Here is a 24625-nt window from a genome sequence, read left to right as displayed (position 1 = left end):
CAAGTAAGAGACGCAGAGGAAAAACTGGGAAGAAAAATGAGAATGATGCAAGAAAATCATTAAAAATGAGTCAACAGCTTAATAAAGGAGGCACACAAACTACTTAAGAAAATAACACCTTAAAAACAGAGTAGGCCAGTTGGTAAATGAGATACAAAAAGCCAATGAGAAGAAGAATGCCTTGAAAAGCACAAGTGGCCAAATAAAAAAGGAAGTATAAAAGCTCACTGAAGAAAATTTGTTAAAAATTAAAATTGAGCAAATGGAAGCTAATGACTTTATGAGAAATCAAGAAAAAATAAAACAAAACCAAAAGAATGAAAAAATAGAAGACAGTATGAAATACTGCATTTGGAAAAACCACTGACCTGGAAAACAGATCTAGGAGAAATAATTTTAAAATTACTGGACTACCTGAAAGCTATGATCAACAAAAGAGCCTAGACAACATCTTTCAAAAAATTATCAAGGGAAACTGCTTTGATATACTGGAATCAAGTAAAATGGAAATCAAAACAAGCAACCAACCACCTCCTAAAAGAGATCCCCAAATGAAAACGCTTGGGAATAATATAGCCAAACACCAGAGCTCACAGGTCAAGGAGAAAATATCGCAAGCAGCCAGAAAGAAACAATTCAAGTATTGTAGAGCCAGTCAGGATGACACAAGTTTTAGCCGCTTTTACATTAAAGGATCAGAGGGCCTGGAATATGATATTCCAATAGCAAAGGACCTAGAATTACAACCAAGAATCATCTAGGCAGCAAAACTGAGTATAAACCTTCAGGGGAAAAAATGGACATTCACTGAGATAGAAGACTTTCAAGCATTCTTAATGAAAAGACAACACCTGAATAGAAAATTTGACTTTCAAATACAAGGCATAAAGAGAAGCACAAAAAGATAAACAGGAAAGGACAATCATAGGGACTTAATAAGGTTAAACTGTTTACTTCCTTACACGAAAAGATGATACTTATAACTCATAAGCTTTCTCAATATTAGGCGGTTAGAAGGAGTATATATAGACTGAAGAAACAAGTGTGTGTTGAATACAAAGGGATGATATCTAAAAACAATAAAATTAAGGGATGAGAAATAGGAATGCACTGGGAGAAAAGGAAAGGGAGAATGGGGTAAACTATCTCAAATAAACGAGATGAGAAAGCTTTTACAGTGGAAGAGGGGGGAGGTGAGAATCAGTGAGTGAACCTTACTCCCATCAGAACTGGCTGAAAGAGGGAATAGTATACAGACTCATTTTGGTATAGAAATCTATCTTACCCTACAGCAAAGTAGGAAGAGGGGATAAGAAAAGGGGGAGGGTAGAAAGAAGGAAGGAAAGACTTGGGGAGTCAGTAGTCAGAAGCAAAACACATTTGAAGAGGGACAGAGTGAAAGGAGAAAGAGAAAAGAATAAATGGAGGAAATAGGATGGAGGGAAATACAGTTTATCGTAATTGCGAAAAAAAATTTTGAAGCAAATTTCTCTGATCAAGGGCTCATTTCTTGGATATGCCAATAACTAAGTCAAATTTATAAAAATAAGAGCCATTCTCTGATTGATAAATGATCAAAAACTAAGAAGTTTTCAGATGAAGTAATTCAAACTATCTACAGCCATATGAAAACATGCTCTAAATCACTACTGATAAGAGAAATGCAAATTAAACAATTCTGAGGTACTACCTCATACCTATTAGATTGGCTAACAGGACAGAAAAGAAAAATGACAAATATTAGAGGGAATATGGGGAAAATGAGACATTAATGCACTGTTGGTGGAGTTGTGAACTGATTCAACCATTCTATAGAGTAATCTGGAACTATACCCAAAGAGCTATAAAACCATGCATACTCTCTGACCTAGCAATACTACTACTAAGTGTTTCCAAAAAGAGATAAAAAACAAAAAGGAAAAGGACCTCTACATACAAAAATATTTATAGCAGCTCTTTTCTGGCAGCAAAGAATTGGAAATTGAGGGAATATCCATGAATTGGGGAATGGCTGAAAAGTTATGGTATATGATTATGATGGAATACTACTGTGTGATAAGATATGATGAGCAAGATGCCCTCAGAAAAACCTGGAAAGACTTAAATGAGCTGACAAAAAGTAAAATATACTATGTACAGTAACAGCAATATTATAAGATAGTCAGCTATGAATGACTTATCTATTCTCAGCAATACAATGATCCAAGACAACTCTCAAGAGCTTATGATGAAAAATGCTATCCATCCCCAGAGACAGAACTGATGGTGTCTGAATAAAGATTGAAGCACATTTTTTTAACTTTATTTTTCTTGAGGGGTTTTCTTTTTAGGCCTATGTTTTCTTTTACAACATGACTAATATGGAAATATGACTTACCCATGTATAACCAATATCAAATTGCTTGGCTTCTCAATGAGGGATTGAGGAGGGAGGAAGGGGGAGAATTTGGAACTCAAAGATTTAAAAACAAATGATAAAATTTTATTTTTACATGCAACTGGGAAAAAATAAAATATTAAATAAATAAAAAATGTTATTTAAAAATTGAATGAATATACGAAGTATGAGTAATAAGCAAAGGAACAAGAGAACCTGATACAAAAAGATAAATTTGACCATACAATTCAAATATCAATTTTTTTTCAAAAACTGAAAAAGTCAAGTATACAAATTACAAGCCAGTAAACTTGCCTACAACTTCTGCCGAAATTCTAAAAGAGATGCTTTTGAAAATCTGGAAAAATCTGGAAAAAGAAGCAGTGACAGTCAAGAGTCAGCATAATGTGTCAACAACATATCATGGATGACTAACCTATTTTCCTGTTTTGACAGTTATAGGACCAATGACAAGCAGCAGAGAATGATGTTTGGCAAATGGGAAAGCATATGTGTAGCACAGTCTCAAAATTAGGAAGACAGATTTGAAATCTGCCTCTGATATACTGGCTATAAGAGGATCCCGGGCAAGACACTTGGCCTCTCGCTGCTCCAAGAAGCTTGGAGTCTAAGTCATGGAAGAGTTGCCAAAAAGTTAGCAAAATAAAAAAGAAAATACAAATGATCAAGTTCATCTGAAATATCCTTTAACAACCACTATCATTAACTACGAATTTCCTTGAAATAATAGATGACAAAATGAGACCATCATTATTACCAAGACATGTAAAAGCTAAGCTTTTATTTTGCCAAAAATAAGGTAAGTTTATCATTTACAAAAATTCCTATCTACATACATAAAAAGCCTTGAAAGAAGAATTTTATAACCTGTGTAATATCTTCCAAACAAAAAGTTTCAGTCTTCAGACCATTTCTTAAAAATATGAAAATACAAAGTCTGAATAGTGTACAATGGCAACTAACTGACATCCTGGCTTTTCCATCTCTCAGCTCTGGGCATTCTCCTTGGCTATCCTCCATGCATGGAATGTTCTCCCTCCTCTGCTCTGACCACTGACTTCCCTGGCTTCTTTTAAGTCTTGACGAAAATCCCATCTTCCTCAACTCCTCTTAATTTCAGAGCCTTTTCTTTGTTCATTATTTCTTATGCATGCTGTATATAGCTTGTGTGTGTATATGTATATATGTGAATGTGTGCATACATGTGTATATATGTATGTGTTGTGTGTGCATGTATATGTGTATATACATATACAGACACACATGGTGTGTGGGGGTGTGTGTACAGTTTATCTGTCTGTCCCATTAAATAGTTAGCCCTCGAGGGCTTCCTGTGTTCCCAGGCCTTAGCCCAGTGCCTAGAACATAGTAGTTGTTAATAAATGTTTACTGACTGACAGAATAACATCAGGGAAGATGGAAAATGGCTAGCCAATTTTCAGTGATAAACCTTTTCAAAAATTGATGGATAAGACAGAAAAATGGGTACCACTATTTAGTACGTACCTAGCCACAGTTCTCTTTCGGTTTTGTGAGGTAGCTTTTTTTCACCAGTGACAATCATTCAATTCAGAGTACAAAATCAAGTGGACTTTAGAACTAGATCTTTGTTCAAATTGCTGCATCACAAAGGGTTAAACCAGGATTTTCAAAATGAAATGAGAGATAATCATACTGTTTTCATTCTTAAACTTATTAAAAATAAATAACTGTTAAGATATATTTTATTTTATCTTTTATTTTAATTTCTATTTTTGTGTATGTTTTATAATAGACATATTGCTGTGTAATTTCATGACAAAATTTTAAAATAAACATACCTACCTGGGGAAAAATGCTCAACACTTTTTTAAACTGATAAGGATGCATGATTGAAAAAGTTCAGGGAACGCTGCTCAAATGGGAGTACCTTCTTTGGCCCAGTACAAGTTAATACTAACTTGCAGGAAGGAATAGGGAGTGTGATTATCACAATGGTGAATGACACAAAGCTAGGAGAGATGCCCAACAGACTGAATGATGGGAGTCAGGATCCAAAAACCTTTGCTGGGTAAGAATGGTGAATTCAACCTAATGTCATTATATTTATTATACAGAAATCTAAAAGTCTACACTTGGGTTACACATATGAGATGAAGGAGATATAGCCCCACAAAAAAGTTCACTGAAATAAAAATCGAGGGATTTTAGTGGCCTCCAAGAGAAAACTGCATCAAGAGTCCAAAATGGCAACCCAAATCACTAAGGAGATTTCAGCTACATGAAAAGGCTTAGGGTCCAGAACAAGGAAGTTTATGGCCCCATTGAACTCCCTGTTGACAAAGACAAAACTGGAATAGTATGTTCAGTTCTGAGGATGACAGTTTAGGAAGTCCACTGCTAAGCTGGAGAGCATTCAAAGAAGGTCATTCAAGATGGGGAAGCATCCCAAGATCATGCCCAGTGAAAATTAGGAAAAAGCTGTGGAAGCTTAGCTCAGACGAGAAGCCTCAGAAGGACATGACAACTGTCTTTAAATACTGGAAGGGTGAGTCGTCCGTGGAGAATCTGCACCAGCTGGTCTCCTCTTTCTTTGAGAATGTTCCAGTACAGAACATTTGTCATCATGTATCCTCAGGCTGGGAAGAGTAAGCTCCCGGGCTGCCAATGGGAGGGAAAGACACTACTTTGCTACTTTAAGAGTCAGTGAGTAGAAGGTTGAGTGTCATCCAATATGGAATTAAAATCTAAGAAGATGATAGAGATCACTGAGCATGAGCAGAACTCATTGCTGATGGAGGTTGGCAGGCAGACAAGGTAACCAAAGTGACAGAGGTAAGAGAATGGAGAAAGAAGTATCCAAGAGAAGCAGGCATGGTCCTGAATCCAGGTTCTTATCATCTCACAATGAATTGATGGATGGGCCAGATTACTTCCCCTTCCAATCAACCCTCTATGAAACTAATCTTTATCTTCCTCAAAACATTAATTTCAAAGCATTTCCCTGCTCAAACCCAATGTTTCCCCCTCCTGTTGAACCCCCAGGCTACATAATATGGAAAGGCTCCCCCCCAGTGAAGTCATCTTTATTCCCAGGGAGGCTACACTAACCCTCCATGCCTTTCTCCTGCAGTCTTCCCTGCCAAGAGACTCCCCCCAGCCCACTTACTCAAATCCAAAGAGGACTCCAAGACCATGTGCCTGTTTTTGGATATATCATTCCCTAATCGCTCAATTTGTTTCAATGAATGTACATTAAGCATCTATTCTGTAAAGCAGAGTGCTAGGCACTTAAGAAACAACAGGATATGCTGAGAATAAATCAATGACATCTCTAGTTTGGAGAAAAGAATTTCAGACTAAATTTCCTAGAGGAAGATATCCTTGGATAAAATTTGGCATTGATGGAAAAGTCAAGGTTTTAATGGTAAATTTGATTTAATGATTGCCATTTAATCAGGAACTAGAACATGTATAGAAAGGCATGTAAGCCACTTAAGACTGGCCTCAAAAGATGTTCCTTAGCCAAAGTGAAACTATAATCATATTTGAAACCTGGTTATTGGAACTTGCCATTTTTAGATGCTACGGAACTATTAAGTGACTGTTCTTCTGAGTCTAACTCTAGGTATGGGTAGCAAGAAAGGTGATCTGAGCCTCCAATCCATGATGCCAGTAAACTAATGAGATGCTGGTATGAACTGCATAGGTGATCTCAAGGGAAGGGTGGGAGAGCAGCTGTTCAGCATGGGGTGAGGTGGGATTCTCCTGACTCAATTTCCCCACTGACACCTGGCAGACTTTAAGCCTGACTGAATGCAAGTGGATAATCTAATCCTACCTGGAATTGACATGAAGTTGGGGACATATTGTATCCCTGCAATATCCTTACTATTGGTGGCAATTTCCTACAGTCAAAAGGTTTGTAAGCTTAATACCAGATCTATTCAATTATAGGATAGGGGAACATCCGAGGTTGCCTAAAATTAAGCTATTAGGCATAGGACTTTAGACCAACAACATTAAGTTAGGGTCCTTTAATTCTTAGTAATACTGTGCAGACAATTAGGTCAAGAGCTTGTGAAGTTAGCAACATAAATATTATTTATGTCTCGGTTAATGTTTAAAAAAAAATTTTTTTCTTTTGTAGTCCATATTGTAAATGCTTTAAAAAGAAGTATCACCTGACCAAAAGTTGGAATTGCTTTATCTGTTATAAACTGTGTCAAAAATAAATAATAATAATAAAAAAAGAAAACAACAGGAAAAACTGAAATAGTCCCTATGCTCAAAAATCTTTCATTCTGCTGTGGTGAGAGAAAAATAAATTTTAAAATGGGTTGAGTGAGGAAGGTACCTTAAAGCACAGATAGGTGAAGCAGTGGATGGAGTGCTGGGCCTGGAGTCAGGAAGATCTAAGTTCAAATCCAGCCTCAGATACTAACTGTGTGACCCTGGGCCAACCACTTCACACTGTTTGCCTCAATTTCCTCATCGTAATATGAATTGGAGAGGGAAATGGCAAACCATTCCAGTACCCTTGTCAAGAAAACCCCAAGTGGGGGCATGTAGAGTTAGACATGACTGAAAAATAATTGAAGAACAAGTGCCTTCACAGATGAAGGAGGAAATTTTGCTACTTTGGAAGCAAAGACACTTTGGGGCTTTGTGTAAATGATACCTGAGCTAAAAATTAAAGAACATAAGGATTCTAAGGGGCAGAGATGAAGAGGAAATGTCTACCAAGCAGGGGCTAAATGCAAAGTAGGTTCTAGCAAGGGGCAATAGGGCCATCTGGCTAGAATGGAGAATTCAAGATGGGATATAATGTGAAATCAGAATGGAAAGGAGAAATCAGATTATGGAGGTCTTTAAAAGCTAGGTGAGGAAACTATGTTTTACCCCAAAAGGGACCAGGAACCAACTAAAGGCCTCTGAACAAGGAAGTGACATGGTTAACTCTGCCATCAAGTCATTGCTGTGGTAGGTAGAGCCTGGACTAAAAGGGGAAGGAGTGGAAAGAGGGAGACCAATGAGGCAGAATATTCTTCCAGTGGCAGCAAGTGATCAAGGGTCTCATAAGCAGAGGCAAGAGAAGTTTTGGAGACAGAATTGGCAACTCATTGACAGCAGGTGGCTAACAGAGAAACAGGGTCAGGGGTGATACTGAGATTACAAATCTGGGCCACAGGTGAAAAGGATGGTAGTGGCCTTGCCAGAAACAGGGAAATTCAGATAATAGATTCGTTTATTTGGAAAGGTGGACGTATTAACTCAGAGAGGTTAACCAACAACCAGCAGGCAGATGCAGATGCTTAGGGGACTGGAGCTGAGAAGAGATACTGAAACTGGAAACATGGATCTAGGAGCTATTTGCATAAATGAGTTGGTCAATAAACATTTAAATGCCTACTCTGTGCCAAGCTCGGTGTGTGCTAATCTGCATGATTTTATAGAAAGTGAATCAATGAGATATAATGAAATCATGAAGGTGGAGAGTATAGAGAGAAGAGAAAGGACAAGCAAAGCCTCAACACTGGAGGAGTTCTCTGAAGAACAGAGAGAAAGAAGAGCTTGAAGGGACACACAAAATGGATGAGAAAGCATTTGGGAGCCAAAGGAGATTAAAAAGACAGCCATGAGATAGTTCTACATATAGAAGTGGAATCAAGACAGTAAAGTCTCAAGAAAGGAAAACACAGCATCTCAGATATGGACGTGATCCAACAGGACCGCAACATGAGCCCTGCCTATGCCTGAGGAAGTCTCCCCTAAAACAAGCCTGAAAGGCAGCCATCCAGGCATCACCTGGAGACCTCAAATGAGAGGCAGCCTTGCTACCTCTGGCGGCAGACTAGTACACTCTCAGATACTTGGTAATTGGGAAACTTTTCCTTACATCAGGCCAGATCTTGTACCCAATCAAGGAACACAGGCTCCACAACACTGCTGACCAGTGGTCAACTAGAATCTGTTTGAAGGCCTCCACTGAGGGAGAAACTACCCTCTCCTGACTCAATGCACCACTTACAGGTGGCTCTCATTAATGGAGCTAGTCCTTCCAACAAAACAAAAAGTGTTTCTCGGCAATGTTCATTCTCTATTCCATGCTCTTTTCCCTCTGGGGCCAAGGAGAATGGGTTTGAACCCCCTTCCATAGGATGGTCCTTCAAATATTTGGAAGCAATTATTATGTGCCCTACAAAGTCTTCTCTCCTTTGAGAGAGACAAACCCAATTCATTCTGCCAATCCTCTCATCATTCAGGTCCCTCACCCAATTATGCTCCCACTCTTCTAATTTGTTACTAATTTGTGGAAATGACACTCAAGTCACCTGACACGAAAGGACAAGAGAAGAATGTAGACAAGGACTATCACAGTCCCACACAGGTTCCCCAGAAGGTCCAATCTGTAGCCAACCAAAAGTCCCCTCAACCAACAAATGTCATTGAGCGTCAAAGTTAAGAAAGAGGATAAGACCAGAGAAAATATCTTTTAATTTTAGGTAGAGGTAAGAGAAGTATCATGGTACAGGGGGCAGGTTCTAGACTCAGAAACAGAAGGCTGAGGTTTGAGTCCATCCTTCCACTACTAGCCTAGTAATCATTGGCAAATTGAAACCTCATTGAGCCTTACTCAGTCTCTTCATCTACATCTAAAAATAGGATAGCAATTTTTATTACCCACCTCAAATATTAAAAAAGCACTTGGTAAGTCATAAGGTGCTATTAGTTTATAACAGCAGAATTAAGGAAGTCTGTGGTGAATGACAGAAGCTTGGCCACTGCCCCCAGCCCCAAAGTCCTAACTTCCTCATGTGCCTAAGACAGCAGGTGAGGACACGACCTCAACCACATCCATCTAGTTTTAGATATACCATAAGAAGCAGCCATGAAAGCGGCACAAACAAGATACTGAGCAGGATGCTGGCCACTAAACCACAGAAGGGGCTTTCTCTAAGCGGATGCCTGCACAGTAATAGCAAAAACTAGAATATCGTTACCATACATTAATATTCCTGAGTGGGCTTTTCTGTATATATTCTGAGTAATCACACGCACAGGTCCACCAAGACATATTAGCAAACTCTTCCTGTATTTTAAAATTCATATATTGTGTTATACTAATAGCATCATTTGCTCTATAAAAATCCTTGTCATGCTTTGCTAGACTGCTAGTTCCTTTAAGGAGTCTAGCCTGATGAGAGCATAACCCTCAATAAATGCTTTTGCTTGATTTGGAGATGGTCTGAGTCTGTGAATTCTTTCAAGACAATATGCAACATATTTCTTGCTATCCCAACAGTAACCTTAATAATAATTTTCCATGAAGCAGAGGGAAGAAAGAGTAGATTTCAGCATTTTAAGAAAGAAAAGAGGCTGGAGGAAATGAAGAATGAGAATCATTAGTTTGCAGGCTTTGGGCAAAGAATACAGCTGAAATGGAAGGTAGATAAACAAGCACTAGGAACAACCAAGACGCTTGAGCTTCTCAGTATAGGTGAGACTCATCTACCATCTGAGAGAGACAGAAAGGACTGTTTGAAGAGGGAGGCATTTTGGGGGAGAAAATTATCACAAGAAGAGGCAGGAAAAGATGAGATCTCAAGAAGAGGGAGAAGGGAGGGCATCAGAAAAAAGCCACTGCTCCCAATCATCCACCTCTCTGGTTTCTTATTCCCACTCACCTACAAAAATGCTTCCTGGGACTTTTCCCTCTGGCAACTCCAGTGATTCTCTTCTCTCCGAATAGGACATCACAGGTGCACTGGATTCACTGAGCGCTGCTCGCAGAAAAATAATTGGAAAAGGATGAAGAACAGAGAGACATCTCAGAAGTCAATCTTATTCTTTCTCTTTCATTTTATAGAACAGGTATATCAAGGAAGGACCTTGGAAGGATGCTTTGGGTTGTGTTCCCATCAATCATGAAGGGGAATGAGTAATGGGGTCTGATTTAGGTTCCAAGAAAATACATTCATTTTAATACACTCCCTGCCAGGAGGCTAGGAACTTTTCAAGGGGCTACATTAGAACTTGAGTGCAGAATCTGCAACCAGGACAAACCAGGTAGAGAAGTTATGGCCTCAGAAAAGTTGCTGATTTCCAAATGTACAAAGCAAACACCCTTCATCTGGAGAGAGTGAGTAGAAATACTATGTGTCTTTACACTAAAGATTTTGGAATATTTCCACATTAGACACACTCAGGTGAGTATCCCTGCACATCAAGTCAAAGCAAAGCACTTGCAAAAACCCCACAACTTTCAGGCACTGAGAATGCAAAGATACTTCCAATGGCCCAATGATTCAAGAGAAAGAAGCTGTTCTTACCCAGGAACACAAAGTTCTCATAGTTCTCCAGCATCACATCCCTGTACAGGTCTTTCTGATCTGGCTCCAACAATCCCCATTCTTCCCAGGTGAAGTCCACGGCCACGTCTTGAAACGTCAGCGGTTTCTGAAAGATCAGAACATGTTCCTATTCATACAGGGACCAGTCCTCACACAGCAAAGGAGGAAAAGATAAAGCCAGCAGAGCCCAGAGGGAGCCGTTCTCATGGCAATGAGATCCTATACTGCTCCCATCAAGGACTGATGTCTGGAAAACCTACTGACCACGTTACTTGCTCTAGACTAGTCTCTGCGTGCGTTGTAAATCAACTGCTGTTCCAGGGTCAACTTTACAAATCATTTCCTACACTGAACCCAAGCAAAACATGCATTTCCACTCTTTAAAATCACATAGCTTTCTATATTATATACATCACATCCCTCATTCTCCACTGCTGATCACCAGAGTATTATTACTCTGAAGGCAGGAGACAAGGGGAATATGTGTGGGAATAAATATCTTTCTCCCTCTTCCTATTTCTCTCTCTGCCCCTCCCTCTTTCTGTCTTTTTCTTTCTCCCTCCTTCTCTTTTTTCCTCCTTCTTCTCTCTCTGCCTCTCCCCACCCCCCTCCTCCAATTAATATAAGCCTGCTCTCTCCCAAGCTGCTATTCTCTTAATTTCCAAGTATCAATAACATAAAAATGCATTCCCTTAGTACAAGAGAATTGTGAGGAGGGAATTAGTATTAAAGACTAGAATGTGGCCATGCTATCATGCCCACTCCATAAAGCAGCACTTCAACAACTGTAAACTATATGGCACTGAACTTGACTGTGACTCCTGGGAATGATCTAAAACAGATCATTACAGAGATAATTAGCAAAACTGTGATTACAAAAAGCTAGCACAGACTTGGAAACACTTAAAAATTTTGCTCAGTTCAATGGCTAACCACGATTCCAAAGGCCCAATGGTGAAACACCTCATGTCAAAGAAGGGTGGGCCCAAGACACAGAATAAGGCAGGTTTTCCGATACAATCAATGTGTACATCTGTTTTCTTCAACTATGCATAATCTTTACAAGAGCTTTGGGTTTGTTCTTTTTTTTCCCTCAGTGGAAGTGAAAAGGAAAGAGAAATAGAATAGAAATAGATAGCAAAAGACAGAGGCAAAGAAAAAGAAAAGTGGGACATTAGGACATTTAAAAAAAAAGCGTAATGGAAAACAGAAAGGCCAGAAATATATCACAGACAAGCTCAGAAAACTCTAAGTTGAACAAATTGTATTTAAATTTAAGTTTGAATTTAATATGATTGAAACGAAAATTAAGATATATATAATCAAGATTCACAGTTCTAAGTATTATACTCTTTTTCTGTTGTTCTAGGTAGATGGAAATCCCCTTTTTACAGAGTTTATAAATTTCAGAATAATTTTTTTTTTTAAAAAAAAAGGAAATTTGCCCTCAAAATCAAAAACAAAAAGAGACAAAGAGCCAGCCTGACTTTATTAGGCTTCAAGAGCATCAAGTCATGCCAGGCTAATCTCATTTCCTTTTACGACAGGATTACTAAATTACTGGATGAAGGGGAGGCTACAGGCAGAGTTGACCTGTATTTTCTCAAAAGCTTTTCATAAAGTATCTCATCCTATACTATGGAAAAAATACAGAGATATCATTAGATGATAATCCAATCAGAAGGAATGAGAACCAGCTGGATAGCCAGACTCAAAGATGAAATGCCAGTGGTTCAATGTCAAGTTAGAGGGAGGTCTCCAGTGGAAGCCCCAAGAGATCTGTGCCTGGCCTTGTGCTGCTCAGGCTGTTTGAACATTTCTATCATTGGCTTGGATAAAGGCATCTATGCTCATCACATATGGATGGTGGAGGGGGGGAGGGGGGTGAACAAGGCTACCACAACAGATAACAGATTCAAGATACAAAGGATCTTGACTGACTAGAACAGAGGTGGGGAACCTGTGGCCTTGAGGCCAGATGTGTGGCACACTTGAGGATCTAGAGGGCCACAAGTGTCCTAGAGGCTGCAGGTTTCCCACCCCTGGACTAGAACATTGGTGTCAAACCCAAACTGAAATGGGGCCACTGAGTCTTGCATGATGATTCTTGTGGTCACATACCGACTCATAAAATCACATACAAACATTATCTATGTCCTAATATATTCTTATTTATCTTGTTAAATGCTTTCCAATTACATTTTAACCTAGTTCCAGCCATCCTGGGGAATGCTACCACTGGTTTGACAGCTCTGAACTAGAACACTAGGCTGAATCCAGCAGGATGAGAATTCAACAGGAACAAATGTAAACTATTGTACTTGGGTACAAAACAACAACTTCACAATTATAAGATGCCCCCTTGATTAGACAACAGTTGTTAAGAAAAAATACCTGGAGGATCAAAGGCGACATGGCAGCCCAAAACCCTAATGCAATCTTGAGCTGCAGTGACAAGGATGCAATATCTAGGACAGGGGACAGGATAGTCCCACTCTACTCTCCCCTGGTCAGATCTCATCAGGAATGATGCCTTCACGTCGGGGTTGCATGTTTTTTTAAGGACATCGATAGGCCGGAGAGTGTCCAAAAAAAGGCAAAAAGATGTAGAAGGGGCTTGTGCCCATGTTGCATGAAGTTAAGTTCAAGGAACTGGGGGTTTAGCCCGGAGAAGAGAAGATTCAGGAGGCCCAGAGAGCTGTCTTCAAGTACTTAAAGGACTGTCAAGATGGAGAAGGGACTAAGCTTCATTTGGCCGGAAAGAGCAGTCAGTAGCATATACTGGGCAGAAGTTTCAAAGAAGTAAATTTCAGCTTGGCCAAGAAAAGATTCCCTACAGTCAGATCAATCTAAAAGTGAAAAGAGAGTTCCCCCCTTCTTAGAGATCTTCAGGTAATGGCTGGATGGCCACTGGTTGGGTATGTCGGAGGAAGAATTCATTTCTGGCACAGCTAGGACAGAAAGTCCATTCCAGTTCTCAAACTCTGTGATTCCACGCAATCCAAGAGGTCCTCCTTAACCTATAACCTTAACCAGTTATGCTAATAGGCTCTTAGGGAAAAATGAAAATATAAAGGCTTTGGCCCACCTTCTGCAAATGGCCTTTCTTGATCCCCTTTACAAGTACCTTCCCTTAGCAATTGTCTTCCACCTATTCTCACGGACACAATTATTTCTGTGCACATCTTGTCCCCCCATCAGATGCTTGTGCCTTTCCTTGTATCTCTAGCCCTTAGCAAGTGTTAACTAAATGCTTTCTGACTTCCAAACCCTGGCTACTGCTGTCCCTTTTAATGGGAAAGTTCTTCACTACCCTCTCTAATTATTTATATCAATCCTTATATATATCCTTCAACCTCAACTCAAATTCTATTTCCTTCGGGAAGCCAAGTCCTACATCTCCCTTCTCTGAAATCACAACTTCATTTGTACCACTGCTTTGGACACGTAACTACTTCCTTAAAGCATTACCTTCTAATTGGAGGCAAGACTGATTAGGTCTACTCTGTTCGTGTTGTCCTATTAAAAGAAACAACACAATTTAACAAGACTGAACATATAGTATCATTTGAACAACTAAGCCTGACCTTCAAATACAGTTTAAAAAGTGGAGCTCCCTAGGTGTGGAATATCCCATATATACTGTCAGACAAAGCTGGTATAGTGCTTAATTTTGCTAAATTTTTTTTCTTTATTTTTTCTAGTTATGATACAAGGGGTGAAGGCTGGGTGTGAAGGGGAGGAAATTGAAGGTGATATAAAAAACATATCAATAAAAACCAGGATTAAGAAAAGAAGGGTTTTCTTGGTAAAGATATTGGAGTGGTTTGTCGTTGCCTTCTCCAGATCATTTTACAGATGAGGAAACAGAGGCAAACAGGATTAAGTGATTTGCCCATATACATATACATACATACATACATACTATATATGATATATATATATAATATATACACACACACACATATATATAATTATGTATAAAATTATATAGAATATATTATATATATTGTGGGGCAGCTAGGTGACACAGTGGATAAAATGCTGGGCCTAGTCAGGAAGATTCATCACATCTGGCTTCAGACACCTTCTAGCTATGAGACCCTGGGCAAGTTACTTCAAAGTCTGCTGGTGAGCTTCAGAAAGAAGTGTCAGTTCTATGCACCTCAGATAACTCCTGTATCACATCAGGTGGCTGGACCACATGATCCAAAGATAACTCTCAACTCCAACAATGCAGGAGCTCCCGGAGTTGTACCACAGGCATAAGGACAGGCAGAGAGTCTTCTGGGAAATTATAACTGATGCTCAGATCCCTGGATGTGACTTGGTTTAGAAGCAGAGGAAAAGAGAAAGAAGCATCCACACTTTTATGAATGAAAGGGCATTTTGGAGAAGAAAAGAAAAAAATAACTCACTTGAAATGTGGATGTGAGGATCTCAGAAGTCATTCTCACCTCCACCTTGAATGTTACTTCTCAGCCAGAGTCCTGAAAAGAAAGAACTAGGAGAGGAAAAAGAAATTATGCAGGAGACCACTTCTGCCCTGCAGCTGCCAAACTTTGCAGGACAGAATGGTCTACACACTATTGGGATGCACACCAACAACCATTTGCCAATAGATAAGCAGTTGAAGGATATCAACAATTTTCAAAAGAATTTCCAAACATATTTGACCACATGAAAACATGCTCTACTCAGCATAAGAGAAATGCACATTATATAAAACAACTCTGGGATTCCATTCCACACCATGACAACTGACAAAGACGGCAAAATGCAGAACAGTCAAGAGAGGAGCAGCTGTGGGAAGAGACCACTGCTACATACAGTAAGTAGAAGTGGTCTAGCCATTGTGGATTTGTATATGTAATTATACAAGAAGAAGAACTCTACTGCCCCTGCCCTATGACCCTATGATCAAGAAATCCATCTACGGCTGGTATATCCAGGAAGTCCAAGCAGAAAAAAGGTCTGATGTCTATAAAAATATTCGTGGTAGCACTCTTTGTAGTTCCAAAGGACTGGAAAACAAAGGGGTACCCATGCATGGGGAAAATGGCTGAAAAAAACTGTAAACTGAATGAATTAATGGAATTATCTTATTACATATTAAAATAAAACATTACTGCACAATAATAAAATATAGCTAAGGTTTATATAATACTTTGAGACTTGCAAAACACTGCATATTTTTTCGTTTGATACTCACAACCATCTTGGGAGGTAGCTATTATTATTCCCATTTTACAGATGAGGAAACTGAGGCTGTGACAGCCAGCTAGGTGGCCAGGTGGATAGCATCAGACATGGAGACAAGAAGACCTGACTTTGAATCTTGCCTCGTGCACTTACCACCTCTGCAGCCCTGGGCTTACCATCTCTGTGCCTCAGTTTGCTAACCTGTCAAGAAAATGAACTTCGAAAGGCTTAATAATTGATCACTGCAATAACCAACTGTTATTGAGACCCGACAATGAAGCACCTGAAAGAGGTGTGGATGCGATCAAGGTGAAGAATGAGACCGACGCTTTTAAACCCAGCGTGTGGGTTTGTCTTGGTTGATGACATGGTATTTGTGGGAATGGTTTTGTTTTCTTTTTCTTTAACCTTGGAGAACAAAGTTTAAGAAAAGGGTACTAGCAATAGGTTAAAAAAAAAGTTAAGTTTTTGTATTTTGTTAATGCACAAAAAAAAAAGACCACAAGATACGGATAAACAAGATATTTTTTAAAAGTTACATTAGAATTTGGATCTCAAAAAAATTTTTTTTAATAAATTATAAAAATGTTGAATGTATTATATATAATATTGAATATATTACATAGGCATATCTTATTTATTATATACAATACATAATGTTGAATATATTATATAAAGAAACAAACTATATAACAGATTTATGATTTCATTACAATCCTTTTTCTTTGTATATGGAAATGCTGAGAGTGTGTGTGTGTGGTTAAGTTCAGAATTTTCAAAAAGACAAAAAACTGCTGGGAAAAACTGTAAATCAAGTCTGGCAGAAATGGGATTTAAAGCAACATTTCACAACACAGAAGAAAAACAAATTAATGAAGAACTGAAGGAGATACCTTTCCCAACAATGGCTCAGGAAGGAAATATGTTCCCTTGACTTTTTACAGATGTCTTTTCCCTTTCATTTCCCAATAAATCCCTTCCCCATCCCCAGCAGTACCAGCACCAGGCATCCAGTTTCCCTTGTCTGCCTGACTGGGCCCCCCATCTCATCCTAGAGCCCAGACACTACTCTCCCACTTTCTGCCTTGTCCAGTGCCCTGCTCTCCTTCCCTTTCACTGTGAGCTCCTTGTAAGTCCAGCTCAGTGCCTCGGCCCCACAAATCTCCAGACCCAACATCCAAAGCTGCAAAACAGGGTCCACCTATTCCCCACCTGGGGAAGAGACCTTTGACCTCTCTTCCTACAAAACTCAGCCCCAACACCACCTTCTTTCCACCTGATGCTAAGCTTTGGGCGCCTTTCCCCTTTCTCCAAAACTACACTGTATTTATTCTATGTGCATCCTGTACTTATAGATGGAGGTGCAATCTCCCTTCCCCTTATGGCCCTGGCCTAGGGGCCAATAAGACCGGAGTTCGGATATAGTTGTGAGCAAAAGTTAAGTTTCCACAGTAAGTTATTGGAAATTGACGAACTCACTGAGAATAAGTTAGACAATAAGAAGGCCAGCAGACTGCAGGTGGACTCAACCAACCAAAAGACAGACAGTGACCTTCTGAGAATTACAAAGTGTTTGATACAGTTGGCTGGAAGGAGCCAAGGACAATGACCTAGAGTTACCCCGAGAAGGTTTTTCTTCACTGCCTTTGTTTTATGAACCTCATGCATATAAGCAGACACCTCTCCCCCATAAAATTATCCCTCCATTTTTTGATCATGGGTCCTATGTTAAAGCATGTTTGGGAGGGGGGAATCACACTAAGGGGGTTACATAATGGGCAGGCAGAGAAGATAGTGACCTAATGGTCTCCTGGTGGGAGGATCTGTCCTGAACTAACATAGCTCACCTCCCTTCGGTATTCCGTGGGTGGGGCTGCTTTAGCCAAAGGGTTCAATTCCTCTGGACTCTGCTGTAATAAATTCTCCTTGATACCTTATTAGTGTCAAGAGTGCTTCTAACACGGTCACAGACATCTCCATGGGGATGGGATCTGGACCCCAAGCCCCAGAGGCCGGAGCCCTGTTCCCCTGAGGCACCCGCCAACCCCATCCCATGATCCTTTTTATCCTTCCAATGGTCTTCCTGTATAAAGTGTCCCTCCAGCTCAGATTCCCCAAACCTGGGCAAAATAGCTGCTTTGACTGGAGGGCCTGGGGGGTCGAATTCTTTCCAGGTGGACTCCTGCCTGCACCCCTAGACCTCACCAGTTCTAACTGTGTGAGGCAGGGGAGGGGTAGAGGGCCCTGGAGGCTGGAAGACCTGAGTTCAAGTCCAGCCTCAGGCACCTTCCCGGCTGGGTGACCCTGTTTGCCTCAGTTTCCACCTCTGTAAAAGTGAGCTGGAGACAGAGAAGCCAAGCGCTCCAGGGTCTCTGCCGAGAAGACCCCCCAATGGGGGCACGACTGAACACCTGCGGGGAGTCACCTGACTTCTGCCTACCTCAGTTTACTCCGCTGTAAGTTACCTCCCGGAGTCGTTGTGAGAATCAATCGAGGTGATATCCGAGGGGGGCCTGGTATACAGCAGGCACTGCATGAATGCTCGTTTGCTTTCGCCGTTTTTTACTCGGCCCCCCGGGGTCTCTCTTGGATCCTGGCCAGGACTGGACTGCGATGACCTGGGAGAGGGGCCGACCTCCAGCCACCGAGGCCCGGCTCAAGCCCCGGGCGGTCATTCGCCTCCAGACTCCCGTGCCTTTGTTCCGGCCGTGTCCCCTGCCTGGAACGCCCTCCCTGCTCCTCTGCCACGGACTTCGGGAGGAAGCTGAACTTCCTGGTCCCGACTCCCCCTCTCCCGGGGGGTGACTGCCAGGGGCAGGATCCGAACCCACGGCCTCCGCTCTTTGCACACCAACCTCGCCGTTGACCGAGCAGAAAACTGAGGAACAGGCCTCCGCCCCCCTCAGCGGCCGCCCCCGCCTCTGCAGCGGATGGGGCTCGCTCCAGACGCCCCCACCCACCCGCGCACACTCGAGACCCTCACTCACCTGCGGCTCCGCAGGCGAAGCAGAGCGCACACCGGAAGCACGGAAACCTCCACGGGCTGGTCCACGTTGAACTCTGAACCACAACTCCCGAAATGCACCCGGAATCCGGATGCAGTCGGAATGAACTTCCGGGGCTTCCCCTCCCTCCGGGGATGGACTCTAGGAATCGGGGGTCTCAGCCTCACACTGTACCGCAGCCCGAGGGATTGTGGGGAACGTAGTCTACGGGCTCCTTTTTTTTTTTCCGATGAGGCGTTTTAAATATTTTGTGTGTTTAAATTAAACGTTATATTTTTAATGAACAGAAATCACTTTTCTCGCTCTTCTACCACCTATCCCAATTGAAGTAAACAAAAAAAAGAAATTTAAAAAATTCTTGTAAGAAATATGTAGGTTACATTAAAGCATAACAAATTCCCTTTGTGGGCATTGTGCAAAAATACATCTCCAAAAAAATTGTCTGTCTGTGTCCGTCTGTTCTTCACTGCCGAAGAAGACCACGCCATCAGAGAAATAATGATGCGACTTGCACTTGACTTTGTTTTTTTTTTAGAGTGAGGGAGGCTGTGCAGGTCACCAGCCTCACTTCTCCTCCAGAGCCATCTGAATCCAGTGACCAGATATTCATCAGGATGACTGGAGATGACCCAGGATGAGGCAACTGGGGTTAAGTGACTTGCCCAAGGTCACACAGCTAGTGAGTGTCAAGTGTCTGAGGGGAGATTTGAACTCAGGTCCTCCTGACTCCCGCACTGGTGCGCTATCCACTGCACCACCCAGCTGCCCCTGTTTTAGGAATACTCAAACTAGCGATATGGTTGCTCATGAGAAATCCAAATCTATTCTATTAGCACGTGTGTACACACATACATGCAGGTTTGGACAGTGAGGTGGAGCCGTGGTGCACAGAGCGCTGGACCTGGAGTCTGGACAACTCATCCAGCCTGGAACACTTCCCTACTGCGTGACCCTGGGCAAGTCACTTAACCCCGTTTGCCTCTGTTTCCTCATCTGTCAAATGAGCTGGAGAAGGAGATGGCAAAACATGCCAGTATCTTTGCTGAGAAAGCCCCAAACGGGGTCATAGAGAGTCAAACACGGCTGAAATGAATGAACAGCACATGTATATCTGCAAATCTATGTATGCATATGAGTGGGATAGGTTTAGTGAAGACTTCTCAGGTTGTAGTTCTTCTCCCAGGGGTGAGGTAAGACTGAGAGGCTCAAGGTTACTATATTTTTAGAACAGAATAATTCCATACAAGGATTTAAAACTATGTAGTACATTAGGGTCTCAATGATTGGATAAAGTTTACCTAATTCTTCAATATCTTCATTTCAAAAGGGATTGGTTAGATTTCATGTCTAGAATGTAAGATCATATTCTCAGCTAATGAGAATAATGGTCAGTGGGGGGGGGGGGGGGAGGGACTTGCGTTAGAGTCTATATAAATCACTGCCTTTTCTTTGTCTTCGGCTTTCCTACTCCAGGTGAACTGCTGTAGGATTGTCCAGATTCTCGAGAATCGAATAAATCTCTTTTCTGTCATCACTTTGAGAGGCCTCTGAGTAATTGATTTATGTAGGGACCTGAGCCATCCCACACACATACATAAAACATATGCACATGTGTGCATCTGTGTGGCTATGTGTGTAGTTATGCACCGATAACATTTAATACCATTGATATATTATAGATTAACTAATCAATCGGACTGTTTGGTTCCTTCTAAAAATGCCCTTTCCTGTGTCAGCAAGTTCAAAGACCTGTTTATGACAGGATGCCTACAACCAGAGTGAAGGGATTTTTTTCCTTATCTTGAAATGCAGAGACAGAGGAAAACAGACATCCTGGGATCTTAATCTCCAACTGACTCTACCTTGTCAATTATCTTGTCTCACTGTTGCAACCTCTTCAACAAAGGAAAATCCTTTCTCATAGTATAGTTAAAACACATGGGAACCATAAATCTGAGAGACAGAGAGATCCTGGGATTTTCCTAAAACATATTTAAGCCTGGTCATCCTTCTATCAGGCAGTCAGAGGTTTCCTTCTGACTCCATGATCATGTAACTGTTAGCTTTAAGGGAATAAACAACATGCATTTAACCTGTTTGCCTTTTTTTAACCAAACATTTTCAGGTTGACAGCACATATACAGAATATATGCATGTGTGCATGCATGTTTGATATGTGTGTATATACTATGTAGTTTGAATAACTCAAACCTGTACTAAGACTTTGGGGACATCCTGTACAAACCTTCAGAAATGTTTCTTTTCGTGACTGGCATGGGGGCTTGACTGGGCACACCCAGGTGACCTAACCTGTCAGCCCCTGAGTTTTGTGACCATTCAGGCAGGTGTAGCCTTCTTTGATTAGTTTCTTTCTGGCTCATTTTCTTTCCCACTGAGTCCAGAGAGTTAAGGGTCCAGTTCACCTACAGGAGCCATGATCTGAACTAATGAAAGAGGAAGGACATCCTTCCCCTGCTCTCCTTCTTTTACTTGACTCTGAGAAATGAGCCTGGGAGTGTTTGTTTCTGTTCTGTGTGTTTGCCCTTATTTTCTAGGGGCTTGAGGGTGCCTCCCTTTCCCCTCAAACACTCTCCACCCTGCCCCTGCCACTACTCAGAACCCAGAAATTGGAGCCACATCATCCTTGGAGTTAGGATTGCAGACTGGATGGTGCAGTCAAACCAGCCTGGCAGAGATGCCTGGAAAAGCCAAGGAGCCTGGGAATCCAGCCCAGCAGGGACTTTGAGTGCTATAGAAACTGAACTAGGCTGTGAACCTAATAATCCCCTTCCCCTCTGCAGAGACTAAGGTGGTACAAAGGAAAGGGATTATGCCTCACAGGTTGGGAGCATGCCTACCTATTTATTATTATTATAAATCTGACATAAATATTTCTTTGTAAACGCTAATCTGACTTAGTTGCTAAATGGAGCTAGGATGGAGGACACTATGCCCTATCTGTGGGGGAACATCATCAGTGGGAGCTAGAACCACTTGCTGAGAACCTAGACCCTCCCAATTCCTCAGAATTGGGGGTGGGGGTGGTCAAAGGAATGTAACCTGACCTTTTGGGGGTAGGGATCAGGGGGGTCAGTATCATACAATATTGATGCTACAGTACACATTCTCCTTCTATTTACTTCATTCTGCTGATACATCAGCTGATACAATCTTCTCTTTGAAGGCATCTGTTTCCTTATTTCCTACAGTACAATAATATTCCATCAGATTCACATACTGCAACTCATTCCCATTCTTTGCTACAACAAAAAAGATGTTACAAATCTATTCATGTAAGATGATTTCTTCTTTCTCTGATATCTTTTGGCTATTGGTCTAGTAATGGACTCACTGGGTCAAAGGGCATGCACTGTTCAATAACTTTTTCTGTAGAATTCCAAATTTCTTTTCAAAATGGTTGGACCCATTCACAGCTCTACCAATAGGTGCAGCAATGTACCTGTTTTAACCCCAACCTCTAAAACAAAATTAGCCATTTTTAAAATCAGTTTTACCAATCTGATTGGTATGAGGTCAAACCTCAGAATGCTTTCATTTGCATTTCTCAATTAGCAATTATAACATTTTTTATTATGACTATAAATCCTGGGGGTTTTTCCTTGCACACTGTCTATTCATATCCTTAAACTATCAATCAGGGAACAGCCTGTAGTCTTATAAATTTGATTCAGTTCTTTGGAAATAAGACTTTTATTAGAGAAACTTGCTGTAAAGATTTTTTCCCTAAAGTATTTGTTTCCATTTTAATCTTAGTTTTGTTGCATTTGTTTGTGCAGAAAAAAATTTTTAATTTTGTTATCAAAATTATTCTTTTTTTAAATTCTGTGATCTTCTATCTCTTGTTTCAATATAAACTCTTCTTCTGCTACATATCTGATAGGTAATTTTCCCCCCACGTTTCTCTAATTTGTTTAGGATGTGATCTTTTATATCTAGGTCACATATACATTTGGAGCTTATCTTGATATAATGTATGAGCTGTTAATTTAAATCTAATTTCTTCCATACTGCTGTCCAATTTTCTCAGCACTTTTTTCCACATAGTAAGTCCTTATCCTTATCCTTAAGTAGCTGGGCTCATTGTGTTTATCAAACACTATTAGGTTTGTTTGCTTCTGAACATTGTGTACTTAATCTGTTCCAATGAACCATCTCTCTCTCTCTCTTTTTTTTTACCAGCATAAAACTTGTTTTGAGAATTATTGCTTTGTAGTATGAGGTATGGTACTGCTAATTCCCCTTCGTTCATATTCTTTTCCCATTCTTTCTCTTGGAGGTCTTGATGATTTTTTAACCTCCATATGAATTTTATTATTTGTAGTTTTATAAAGTAATCCTTTGATAGTTCAATTGGTATGACATTAAACAAATAATTTAGGTATTGACATTTTATCATATTGTCTTATCATACCCATTAGCAATGAATACTTTTCCAATTATTTAGTCTGTCTTAATCTCTCTAAATAGTAATTTGTAGCTGTATTTATCTAGTTCTTTTGTATATTTTGTAAGTAAACTCTCATGTATTTAATACATTCTGGAGTTATTTTAAGTGAAATTTCTCTTTTTGTCTTTTCCTTCTGAGTTTTATTGGTATTGTATAGAAATGGCTAATAATTTGTGCGGTTATTTTATATTCTGCAAATTTGCTGGGGTTTTTTTCAATTAATTTTTAGTCCCCTCTCTAGTATTCTCAAAATACACTATCGTCTACAAATATTTTTTTTCTTCTTGGATTTTTTTTCTTTCATTTCTTCTTTACAAGTTTATTCCTTCAATTACTTTTTCTTATCTCACTGCTACAAATTCTTCTAAATACATTCTTATAAATTAGAAATTCTTCTAAATACATAAATTCACTATTTCTTGTTTGGTTAACTTGTTTTTTCATATTTTTGTAAATCTTCATTTATTTCATTTAAGTTGTTGGTTTTATTGGCATATTAATTGGGCAAAATAAGATATTTGTAAAAGCACTTAGCATACAGTTCATGTTGTTGTTCGGTCATTTCAGTCACGCCCGATTCTCCATGACACCATCTGGGGTTTTCTTGGCAAAGACACTGGAGTGGTTTGCCATGTCCTTCTTCTAGCTCATTTTATAGATGAGGAAAGAGGCACACTGATGTAAGTGACCTGCCCAGGGTCACACAGCTGGTGAGTGTCTCATTTGAACTCAGGTCTTCCTAACTCCAGGCCCAGCACTCTATCCACTGTGCTACCTAACTGCCCAACTGGTAGGTTGTAGGTGGTATAAAAATGTTTATTCCCTTTCCTTTCTGTTTTCGCATTCTTTCTCCTCTAATATAGTTTCTAATAATATTCTTTATTTTTCTTCATTTCTTGTGGATTCTTTTTCATTGTTGATACTGATAATTAGTTTCCCTCTTTATTCTTTTTTATCAAATTAGCTCATTTATTTATTGGAGTTTTTTCCCCAAATCAACTTCTAATCACTTTTATTTCAAACACTTTTTGTTTTCAATTTTGTTAATATTTTCCTTAATTTTCAGGATTTCTGTCACAAAGTTTATTGTTTTTAATTTGTTGGTTTTCTGGCTTGTTATTTTTTACTTGTATCCTGATTTTTGTTGTTGTGCTTTTTCTCCCATTTTTTAATGAAAGTGTTAGTGATAACAATTTCATCCTAAGGACTGCTTTGGCCA

The 24625-nt window shown here is 40.2% G+C and overlaps 1 protein-coding gene across 1 annotated transcript in view; it reads right to left on the bottom strand.

The window, feature by feature from the left end:
• LOC140520098 (uncharacterized) overlaps positions 1–16458 on the bottom strand; it is a 50545-nt gene extending 34087 nt beyond the window's left edge. The window contains 3 exon segments of the mRNA XM_072633760.1: positions 10066–10161; positions 10711–10837; positions 15150–16458. Of these exon segments, the coding sequence (XP_072489861.1) occupies positions 10066–10161; positions 10711–10837; positions 15150–15182 (256 nt within the window). The 5' untranslated portion in view covers positions 15183–16458.
• Positions 16459–24625: the final 8167 nt, after the last annotated feature.

Source organism: Notamacropus eugenii, chromosome 1 (genome assembly GCF_028372415.1).
Source record: "Notamacropus eugenii isolate mMacEug1 chromosome 1, mMacEug1.pri_v2, whole genome shotgun sequence".
Taxonomy (NCBI): Eukaryota; Metazoa; Chordata; class Mammalia; order Diprotodontia; family Macropodidae; genus Notamacropus; species Notamacropus eugenii.
Note: the sequence above shows the minus strand (reverse complement) of the source record. Positions and strands in the feature narration are given on the sequence as shown.